Source organism: Agrilus planipennis, unplaced genomic scaffold, assembly GCF_000699045.2.
Source record: "Agrilus planipennis isolate EAB-ADULT unplaced genomic scaffold, Apla_2.0 scaffold197, whole genome shotgun sequence".
Taxonomy (NCBI): domain Eukaryota; kingdom Metazoa; phylum Arthropoda; class Insecta; order Coleoptera; family Buprestidae; genus Agrilus; species Agrilus planipennis.
The window spans coordinates 339,907-351,492 of record NW_020438945.1 but is presented as its reverse complement, the minus strand read 5'-3'; the positions used below and the strand labels follow the sequence as shown (position 1 = coordinate 351,492).

The following is an 11,586-nucleotide window of genomic DNA, read 5'->3' as shown; positions in this document are numbered from 1 at the left end:
TATTGGATCGATATTGTTTTCCGGGTTCATTGTAATGTTCAATGGAGTTTTGAAGTTCTGAATTGATATCAGCACCTATCAAATCACCACCTTTAGCAAGGAACTACGAAATTCTATGGATTACGACAAAACGGCCCGCAAAACAATATCGAACTGAAAACTACAAGTTATTGTGGTGTGCTAATAAATGCATATAATCCAAAACAATTCGGAAAACTTCACTTATTAGATGAACCCAAAGCTAAAGAAACCATGGATTCCATGTCTTTCTCTTATTACAATCTGTAAAAGATCAGAAACAAAATGGGGTTGTAAATATTTTGATATAAAATGATCGATGTTGATTTTATATCAATAAAATTATTGACTACCCTATTTTGGCTCTGATGTTTCACGCTAAGCAAACTATTTTGGCATCAGTGTTTTTTTTTTTCAATTAAAACGGGTGACAAAAGCAAATAAGGAAGCATATAGAAGAATTATTTGATGCTGAACTGAAGAAACTATAACATAAAGATAGAAAAACTATATATCAATCACTTCAAACAGAAAAATATTAATCATACTTGATCTTCCCAACTGGTGATATAGTGCAAACACCACTTCTAGTGTAGAAACACTTCAATATTTAAAAAATGAGCAAATGCCTGCAAGGGTTTCTTAAAAAATATTTTATGCTTAAGTAAATGTAAAAAATTACTCAAATGGATACTACAAAAAAGGATTTATTTGAAACAAGTATTTCGAAAATACGTATTTGGCATGTAGCATTTAAAATACAAAAGGGAAATCTATTTTGTATTTTACATTTGAATTAACAAATCATAGCATTTTGTATTTAAATAGTTTTAAAATAAAACGGCAAAATCACTATCTACTGCATCTGTATTTGATACCCATATTTGTGTTTGTTTTTTTTTTTTAAAAAAAAGGGTGCAGAGAGATTTTTCGAGGGGCGCGCCAGAAATTAATTACGCCACTACGATCAGGTCTGTCTACTATACGTATAAATAATCAAATGCAACTTTATTAATCACTTTCAACAAAACCTTTACAGCTTTGTGTTGATGATATTATTAGCAATGCCTCTTTATGGTATTGCAATTCGTGTTTGTTAATTAATGTCCAATCAACTAATGCACATAGGTGATCAGACGAACTGTAATTAGTTTCATAATTTAAGAAAGGTTGATGAACGCTACCTAATTAATCATTTATTCGTTGGAATAGTTACAGATTTACGTTGAAATGTTAAAATAGTCTTGTTATTAAATGTGAAAATTGATTATGCAAAAATTTCTTTTGTTAATTAATACGAAAGAATTGCAATAAAAATTACACGTGTAAAACTTTCCGAAACTATTGAAATACCGCCATTGGAACCTTTAATAAGCTATTACGCAAGACATTGTCCAAATCTAACACATGTTGACTTCATTTCATTGTGTTTTTCCTTTGCAATTTAATTGTTCGTAGAATTATTTAAATAAAGAAAATGGTCAGGCATTATCTTCTATTTCCATTGAATTCTAATTAGTTCGTATTATAATTAACCTTTCTTTGTCCTTATCAGTTATTTTAACTTTTATTAATATGTTTTTTAAGGAGGAAATGTCTTACAATTTTCCCGTGTGAACTGATGAAATATTATCATTTGGATAATGAAAATTTCTTTTTCTTGTTTTTTCGTACAAGTTTAATAACTGCAAGCAAGCTCGTCGCCATAAGAAGGGGGTTGGGGGCCAACCGTCGTCGACGTCCCCCGTGAGACGCCATAAGCAATTGTAGCTAAGGGAAGGTTTGAAGTGGGTTCAGTCATGGTGATGTACTAGGTGTGTTAGGATACTATGAAGATCGATACATATAATTTTACGTGTACGTATCATGGAAATTTAATGTTTCACTATCTGTATGACCGCAGTCGTACCAATACTTTTAAGTAAACCTTCTGGGTAGATTTATATTAATACTAGCTTTTATCCACGGGTTTGCTCGCATTGATTCCCCTAATTACATGTCAAAAATCATTGACGACCACATAAAACTAATTCTTTCCATTCCCAGGAACATTACCTTTGTTTTAGATAAAAGGTACCCTATGTTCTTTTCTGTACCCTTGACAATGTGTGTACCAAACTTCATGATAGGTTTTACCCACGGCTTCGCTGCCGAAACCGAAACCACATAAAACTATCCCTCGGGATGAGTATTTTTTTCAGGATAAATGGTACCCTATGTCCTTTTCTGTACCCCTGACAATGTATGTACAATATTTCATGATAGGTTTTATCTACGGCTTCGCTACCGTNGGTATAAATAAAGACAATATAAAATTTACAAATTTTGTAAAATAATTCGAATAAAATAATTAATAATACGTAATCCTAAAATGTAGCATCGCGCTACAGGTGGCGTTTACTGCACCATTTGTAGTATTTTCTAAAATTTTGTAAAAGTTTGCTTGTTAGCCGCCATTGCAACGAGCACTGCTTTTTGAAATTGAAAATAGCAATCCAAGGGAAAGGGTTTCTTTAACCCTTATTTACAGATAATAGAAATAAGAAAAATAGTTGCAATCGCGTTCCGCCTTCGATTATACATGAGGGAGAAGGTTTTGAAAACTCACATTTTTGCAGTTAAAAGTTCTGCTAATATCACAGATCAAACATTATTAAAAATGATAAATGAAAATTGCTCACATTGGCCATTGAAGGTAATAGAAGCTTAAAAATTTATCTGAAGAGAGCCCAAAAAATCTAAACTCCTTGGAAATGGATANCTAAATATGTGTCAAAAATCATTGACGACCACATAAAACTAATCTTTCTATCCTTCAGGAACAGCATATTTTTTCAGGATAAATGGTACCCTATGTCCTTTTCTGTACCCCTGACAATGTATGTACAATATTTCATGATAGGTTTTATCTACGGCTTCGCTACCGTATCAAACCACATAAAATTAATTTTTTTCTATCCTTCGGGAACAGTATTTTTTTCAGGATAAATGGTACCCTATGCCCTTTTCTGTACCCTTGTCAATGTATGTACAAAATTTCAAGATAGGTTTTACTCGCTTCTTCGTTCGGGTTGATGTTCTAAATATGTGTCAAAAATCATTGACGACCACATAAAACTAATCTTTCTATCCTTCAGGAACAGCATATTTTTTCAGGATAAATGGTACCCTATGTCCTTTTCTGTACCCCTGACAATGTATGTACAATATTTCATGATAGGTTTTATCTACGGCTTCGCTACCGTATCAAACCACATAAAATTAATTTTTTTCTATCCTTCGGGAACAGTATTTTTTTCAGGATAAATGGTACCCTATGCCCTTTTCTGTACCCTTGTCAATGTATGTACAAAATTTCAAGATAGGTTTTACTCGCTTCTTCGTTCGGGTTGATGTTCTAAATATGTGTCAAAAATCATTGACGACCACATAAAACTAATCTTTCTATCCTTCAGGAACAGCATATTTTTTCAGGATAAATGGTACCCTATGTCCTTTTCTGTACCCCTGACAATGTATGTACAATATTTCATGATAGGTTTTATCTACGGCTTCGCTACCGTATCAAACCACATAAAATTAATTTTTTTCTATCCTTCGGGAACAGTATTTTTTTCAGGATAAATGGTACCCTATGCCCTTTTCTGTACCCTTGTCAATGTATGTACAAAATTTCAAGATAGGTTTTACTCGCTTCTTCGTTCGGGTTGATGTTCTAAATATGTGTCAAAAATCATTGACGACCACATAAAACTAATCTTTCTATCCTTCAGGAACAGCATATTTTTTCAGGATAAATGGTACCCTATGTCCTTTTCTGTACCCCTGACAATGTATGTACAATATTTCATGATAGGTTTTATCTACGGCTTCGCTACCGTATCAAACCACATAAAATTAATTTTTTTCTATCCTTCGGGAACAGTATTTTTTTCAGGATAAATGGTACCCTATGCCCTTTTCTGTACCCTTGTCAATGTATGTACAAAATTTCAAGATAGGTTTTACTCGCTTCTTCGTTCGGGTTGATGTTCTAAATATGTGTCAAAAATCATTGACGACCACATAAAACTAATCTTTCTATCCTTCAGGAACAGCATATTTTTTCAGGATAAATGGTACCCTATGTCCTTTTCTGTACCCCTGACAATGTATGTACAATATTTCATGATAGGTTTTATCTACGGCTTCGCTACCGTATCAAACCACATAAAATTAATTTTTTTCTATCCTTCGGGAACAGTATTTTTTTCAGGATAAATGGTACCCTATGCCCTTTTCTGTACCCTTGTCAATGTATGTACAAAATTTCAAGATAGGTTTTACTCGCTTCTTCGTTCGGGTTGATGTTCTAAATATGTGTCAAAAATCATTGACGACCACATAAAACTAATCTTTCTATCCTTCAGGAACAGCATATTTTTTCAGGATAAATGGTACCCTATGTCCTTTTCTGTACCCCTGACAATGTATGTACAATATTTCATGATAGGTTTTATCTACGGCTTCGCTACCGTATCAAACCACATAAAATTAATTTTTTTCTATCCTTCGGGAACAGTATTTTTTTCAGGATAAATGGTACCCTATGCCCTTTTCTGTACCCTTGTCAATGTATGTACAAAATTTCAAGATAGGTTTTACTCGCTTCTTCGTTCGGGTTGATGTTCTAAATATGTGTCAAAAATCATTGACGACCACATAAAACTAATCTTTCTATCCTTCAGGAACAGCATATTTTTTCAGGATAAATGGTACCCTATGTCCTTTTCTGTACCCCTGACAATGTATGTACAATATTTCATGATAGGTTTTATCTACGGCTTCGCTACCGTATCAAACCACATAAAATTAATTTTTTTCTATCCTTCGGGAACAGTATTTTTTTCAGGATAAATGGTACCCTATGCCCTTTTCTGTACCCTTGTCAATGTATGTACAAAATTTCAAGATAGGTTTTACTCGCTTCTTCGTTCGGGTTGATGTTCTAAATATGTGTCAAAAATCATTGACGACCACATAAAACTAATCTTTCTATCCTTCAGGAACAGCATATTTTTTCAGGATAAATGGTACCCTATGTCCTTTTCTGTACCCCTGACAATGTATGTACAATATTTCATGATAGGTTTTATCTACGGCTTCGCTACCGTATCAAACCACATAAAATTAATTTTTTTCTATCCTTCGGGAACAGTATTTTTTTCAGGATAAATGGTACCCTATGCCCTTTTCTGTACCCTTGTCAATGTATGTACAAAATTTCAAGATAGGTTTTACTCGCTTCTTCGTTCGGGTTGATGTTCTAAATATGTGTCAAAAATCATTGACGACCACATAAAACTAATCTTTCTATCCTTCAGGAACAGCATATTTTTTCAGGATAAATGGTACCCTATGTCCTTTTCTGTACCCCTGACAATGTATGTACAATATTTCATGATAGGTTTTATCTACGGCTTCGCTACCGTATCAAACCACATAAAATTAATTTTTTTCTATCCTTCGGGAACAGTATTTTTTTCAGGATAAATGGTACCCTATGCCCTTTTCTGTACCCTTGTCAATGTATGTACAAAATTTCAAGATAGGTTTTACTCGCTTCTTCGTTCGGGTTGATGTTCTAAATATGTGTCAAAAATCATTGACGACCACATAAAACTAATCTTTCTATCCTTCAGGAACAGCATATTTTTTCTGGATAAAAGGTACCCTATGTCCTTTTCTGTACCCCTTACAATATGTGTAAAAAATTTCATGATAGGTTTTACCCTCGGCTTCTCTCGCTTTGATGTCCACAATATGTGTTGAAGACCATCAACTACCCTACGAATTCCTCCTGAACAGTATCTTTTGTCTGAATAAAACGTACCCTAGGGTTTATACACCTGAGAATGCGTGTACAAAATTTCATGTTGATCGGTTAAGTAATTAAGACGTGAAATAGTAACAAACAAACTCATATTCATACATTTATACTATTAATTAGGATTAGGTCAGTTTTGTCTAGCTACGTACTAAAACCTAGGACGGCTGCTAGGAGGAGCCAAAATTTGGAAAACAATTAACTTCAACAAATTTTAATTTTTATAAATTTAAACTGTAGATAATATACACAAATAAATACATTCTAAAATGCAGCCCCAGGCCGCGCTATGCATTTATAATATTGTACATATAAATAGTCGGTTGAGTCAATTTCGGAAGGCGACGTCTATAGTAAATTATTGTATCAAACTAAATGGACAAGAGTTCTCTATCAGTTCAATAATTTATTACAGACTTCGCCTTCCGAAATTGACTCAACTGCACAATTACGTATTTCGTTTTTAAAAATCACGTTTGTTTTAGTAATGCAGCTGCGTCTTTTTCAGATATTTCTTGATCACCCCACGATCCATCTCCATGTTTATCTGCAATTTGTTTCACCAACGTTTGCGAGGGAGCCTTCATGTCGTAAGCGAGACCAAGTTTCGCAAAAATGTCAAGGACAAATGTCGTGGGATTATACTTTCCCATTTCAGATGCCCTATAATCCCATGGAAACGTGTGGTGATAATTATGCCAACCCTCCCCAGCACTCCAAATGGCAACAGTCAAGTTTTCTACCGGTCTTATCCTCCTAATCGACGAAAAAAAGGTAAGTAAGTGTACAACATCTATTTTATGATCTAAAAATATATGAAAAGCAACCCCTTTGATTCGTTACAAAACTATATGGGTGTGTTCCGAAATATAACCCGGTATACTGGCCAGTGCTGATGACGTCGTGAATCGACGCCATACTGTTGATTCGTTCCGAAATATACTGGCCAGTGCGTTGACATCTAATTGACGCCATATTGAGATTAGTATTTGTGCTCGTTCACAACAATGTTGCTCCAAAAGTTATTAACGTTTATTACAATAAAATATTGTCCAAACTCTGAAGCACACACGCCCGTTTGATATACTGTTACGACACACTTGTTCCACCAGTATAATATGGTGACACACCAGTACAATATGGCGTCGATTCATGACATCATCAGCACTGACCCGTATTCTGGATTATATTTCGGAACACACCCTATAAAATATCTTCCTTTGTACTTTTTGAATTATATTTGTTGTTAACGAGTTATAGATTATACTACACTTTAAGCCTTAATATCTCATGCATGGGATCAAAAAACTGAAAGAGGAATGTTTTCGTAAAATTTCAGTAACAATCGAATGGAATACTTTTCAATATAATGCTATTGGCCGTAAACATGTTGTGCATGAGAAACCTAAACTACATGTTTGTTTGTATGACAAATTCAAGAAGGATTTGTTTCATATTTACCAGTAATTGCATAAATTTATAGTATAATACGATTTAAAGAATATTTGGTTCAAATTTTTAATTGTGCCACATGAATTAAATTATGGTAATGAGACCGAAAAAACTGTACGTTTGATATTAGAAATTGAAAACAAAAATAGAGGCATAACATTTTGTTAATTTTAGTGGCGCTAAACTTCAATATAATTCGTCAGGAAGTTCATTTCAATAATGATACGTATTTCTGTTAAAAACTAAATGTTGTAGAAAGGTAATTTCGGATGTAAATTCTATTGTTTAAAATTCTATAAACAATTATTGCGAAATACAAAATAGGTCACGTTCTAAATCTGGTTCCGGACTTGTTTTCTTACATTGCCTCATCACGTGCAGGTAAATGGTAAAAAGTACAGATGTAACACCGGAAGTTCGTAGTTAGAAAGACAGTAATGCGCTAACGAATAAAAAATTTCGACTTACTTGTCGTAGGGCCTATTGCCCCACATATGTGCGGCACTGTTTACCAAAAATGTGGCATGTAAACTGATGGTGTACCTTACGAAAGCTTGAGAACTTACAGCCCAATACCAGCTTACATTCCAAAAATAAAGGGGCACAAGAATCGGCAAAACAAAACATAACATCAGTTTCAAAACGGTAAAGTACCTAAAAATGGTAACTTATAATAGTGATAATAATGTTCTGATCTATACATATTAACAAATATTAATTAGATAGAGGGGATTTCCCTGCCTACCTTTGTTGGAATCTGACAACAGGGTCAGCCTCGAGGTCACTAAGGTCTAATTGACGTCCTTTTTCGATTACTTCGGGATGTTTTTTGATCATTAACCAGCCGATGTGTGAAAAAAAGAAACCGCGTTTGGAATTGTGTGGGTCTGCGTTAGTTTCACTAAATTTGTGGTGTATACGGTGATCCCTTACCCATTCGTACAAAGTATTCTAAAATTTTTGAATTATGTAACAGCCGATAGTTGGTTATAGCGATCATCAATTTAAAGCAGACTTTAATACAAAATTCATGTGGCTTTAGCGACTTCGGATATAGCGACTGTTAGTTTTAAAATTGAAAAATGGTGAAAACTATACATACGTGTATACTGTATCTGTAACGACTTCCGGATATAATGACGAAATTACAGGATACCTTCATATACCCGAAATGTACTGTATTTTCTTTTTTTTTTGAAAGAAATTTTAAAAATAAAATTCTGTCTCACCTGACCAGCCATACAATAAAGTCCCATCAGGAATATCCTTAGGGGCAGTTTAGCCTTATATGCCCGATGACACCACAATCTATGCGCCCCCGCTGTGACACCGACGCCCCCCATAAACCCTGTCCAATAGGCTAAAACATACAACTCCTACTGTAATTCCCATAGTCTTTTGAAAATGAAAAAAAAAGGACTTACACCAAAGGACTAAGTAAACGTGGTGTTTTGACTTTAAATACTCGTAATTTAGAAGACCGTGGATAGCTAATATGTGTAAAATGATTAAAAATGTAATATTTGACCATCGAAGTTGCGATCCAAAATAATACTTTGAATAATCGAATTCAAATTTCTTTCTTATGTCATTTTGTTTCTCTTCGCTTTCTTTGCAGGTTGAAATGAACTTCTTCGTGTTTTTATTGTTCGTTTCTGTGAGAACTTCCAATGTTTGGACTGTTACAGACGATGCATAAGGTCGTGTCATCATGGTGTCGTTTTTTCATGTGAATAATAAAACTAAAAATTCATTATTTAATAATAATTGCATGAAAATTAAATTAATAGATTATTTATTTCCCATTATATGTTTTCCTCTTATTATTTTAACCTTTTATGTTCTTATCTCATTTTCTACCTCACATGAATTCCCTATTTTTTTATCCTACCAAATTATGTCCTGCCAAACGTTCTATCTTTATTCTAGCACGAGAAAAAAAATTAAATCCGAGACAAAACAATCAGAAAAACTTTTGAAACCATAGTTTTATGCGTAAGTACAATATTTTTTATAAATTTTTTAAATCGTTTACTTTAACAAGGGACTCCCCACATTATTTGCGTCCATGATTGTTAAGTCGTCAACTATTATTACTATTATTATTAGTCAATTTTCTTTAGGTAATCACTGACCTAATTAGATAAATTGCGATGGCAAAATAAGACTAAAAATATTTAGTAAAAAATGAATATTTATGTTAATTAGACACCAATTTTTTTTTCTTACTAAAAATTGCATCACAGTCACCTGCTTGTTATTCTAATGAAATTAGGAAATGAATGGTAAACTTACATTTTAAATCTTCGTAATTTTTAAAAAACACTTGTACTTCTTATGCCCGGTTCTTCATAGCAGAAGAAAAAGCAATAAACTTTATAGTGGGTCTAATACATCCTTTATAAGAATTTTCGCTACTCTATTAACAATTCAAATTTTCAAACAAATTTTCACCTTTTGTGATCCCTAACGGCGCCCAAATAAGACAATCGTCCAAATCAAACCCATTTAATCATTCTAACGCTTGCTAAGCATTTTTTTTGTCATTTTCATTTTACCTGACTAATGTCAATTAAAACTGAGAGTGGCTCTTTTTCTTTTAATACAAATGAAAAAATCCAATCAACATTTTTTTTACAACTACTGCAGTTAATTAATTTATATGCATGTTTATTATAATTTCTTTTAATAACAACTGTATTAATTTTATATTAGGTATTTTCATTCAGTTTTTTCGTTTTATTCCTAATAATTTGCAAATAAATTATTTAATTTGTAAATTAGTTTTATTCAATAAAAGAATCCTAGTATTTATTCGAATTTTTATCACATTTGATTTCCAGAAATAAGGAGCATGTATTCGAAATATGACTGCAAATTCTGAGAACGAAATAAAATAAAATGTGAAAATTGTTAAAAACATTCGAAACATTTGCATATTTTTTACGTATTTTTAAAATCTGTAAATAAAACGCGCTTCGCTCTTTAATTTTTTATTCAGAAATAAGTATACATTGCAACAATTTTGTCTTCATATAGGACACGTATTTAAAAATAATTTATTTTTTTCAAATGTTTATTATCTTTGTATTTTATTTAATTGAAATTATTGAGCCATTATGCCTGTCTTTTTGAAAGTTAATTTTTTGAAAAAAGTGCGATATTGATATGTTTCCCAGCAAACAGACTCGGCTTTTGGGTTGCATAAGGGTTTAGGAGTAGTAGTAGTAGTTTGCCACCTAGTGGATGAATGCTAAATTGTTGTTCAGTTTGCGTTGCGCCCTCTCAACAGAAAAACAAAAAAAATCACTCTTTGGGTAACAAGGTCAACAACACTAAACACTAAAGGAGAACAGGAAAAAATTTTGGTAAATCGGTCATATTTTTAAGAAAGTGATGTGTACGTGCGTTTATACTAAAATGTGAGTGAAAAATCAACTGACAAGAGTAAGGTAATATATTTTTTGTTGCTTGTATGCATCTCATTATCCTTGAGCCTTTGATAGCAAATTTCTCTACAAAAAAACATTAAACTACATGGCAACTGGTACCGATAATTCGTAGTTGCCTTATAAATAGCCAATGAGTAGTTGCTTTTCTCTCCAGCATTGCTTATTGTATCAAAAATGATTGTTAACTATCGAAAAACCATCAACCATTTGTCATTTGTGATTTGTTTACGATTGTTAAAACATATATACAAAAAGCGCCTAATTTGAATTTGTTGGTTCATGATATTTGCCGTATAATGAAAATTAGGGTTATTTTTTACATTAGTTGACATTGGAATTGAGACATGAAGTTTAGTCAGGTAGGTAGTACTGACCAAGTAGAATCGTGTGGTAGCATTAATTCCGTGCGGAAACCAATGTAGCTTGAGATACAGGCTCCTAAAGTTATTTAATCGGAGGAAATTTCGATTGGTACGGCCCTGGCTGCAGCCCTTCGTCAGCTGTTCTCGCCAAATATGCATTGATGACGTCATTGTTTAGTTAGGTAGATGTATGACAGACTCGAGTTTGTTTAATGCCCCTGCCCGCCGAAGGCGGGCTGATACATTAGAATAATGTTAGGAAGATATGTTTTAGGACAAACGATGTTTGGCGGGAACAGCTGACGGAAGGCTGAAGCCAGGGCCGTACCTACCGGAATTTCCTCCGATTAAGAAAACTTTAAGGGCCTGTATCTCACTCACATTCATTTTTAAACAAATAATAAACAAAATTCTAGTAAATACTACTACACTACTT

General features: G+C 33.2%; 1 protein-coding gene across 1 annotated transcript; it reads right to left on the bottom strand.

Moving 5' to 3' along the window:
* Nucleotides 1-6,093: 6,093 nt before the first annotated feature.
* On the bottom strand, nucleotides 6,094-9,912 carry LOC108738815 (stearoyl-CoA desaturase 5-like). Its single transcript, XM_018472402.2, has 6 exons — nucleotides 9,632-9,912; nucleotides 8,761-9,078; nucleotides 8,566-8,696; nucleotides 8,082-8,287; nucleotides 7,805-7,990; nucleotides 6,094-6,640 (listed from the first exon to the last, which is right to left on the bottom strand). The coding sequence occupies exons 2-6, from the start codon at nucleotides 9,047-9,049 to the stop codon at nucleotides 6,355-6,357; spliced, it is 1,098 nt and encodes a 365-aa protein (XP_018327904.1). The 5' UTR covers nucleotides 9,050-9,078; nucleotides 9,632-9,912; the 3' UTR covers nucleotides 6,094-6,354.
* Nucleotides 9,913-11,586: the final 1,674 nt, after the last annotated feature.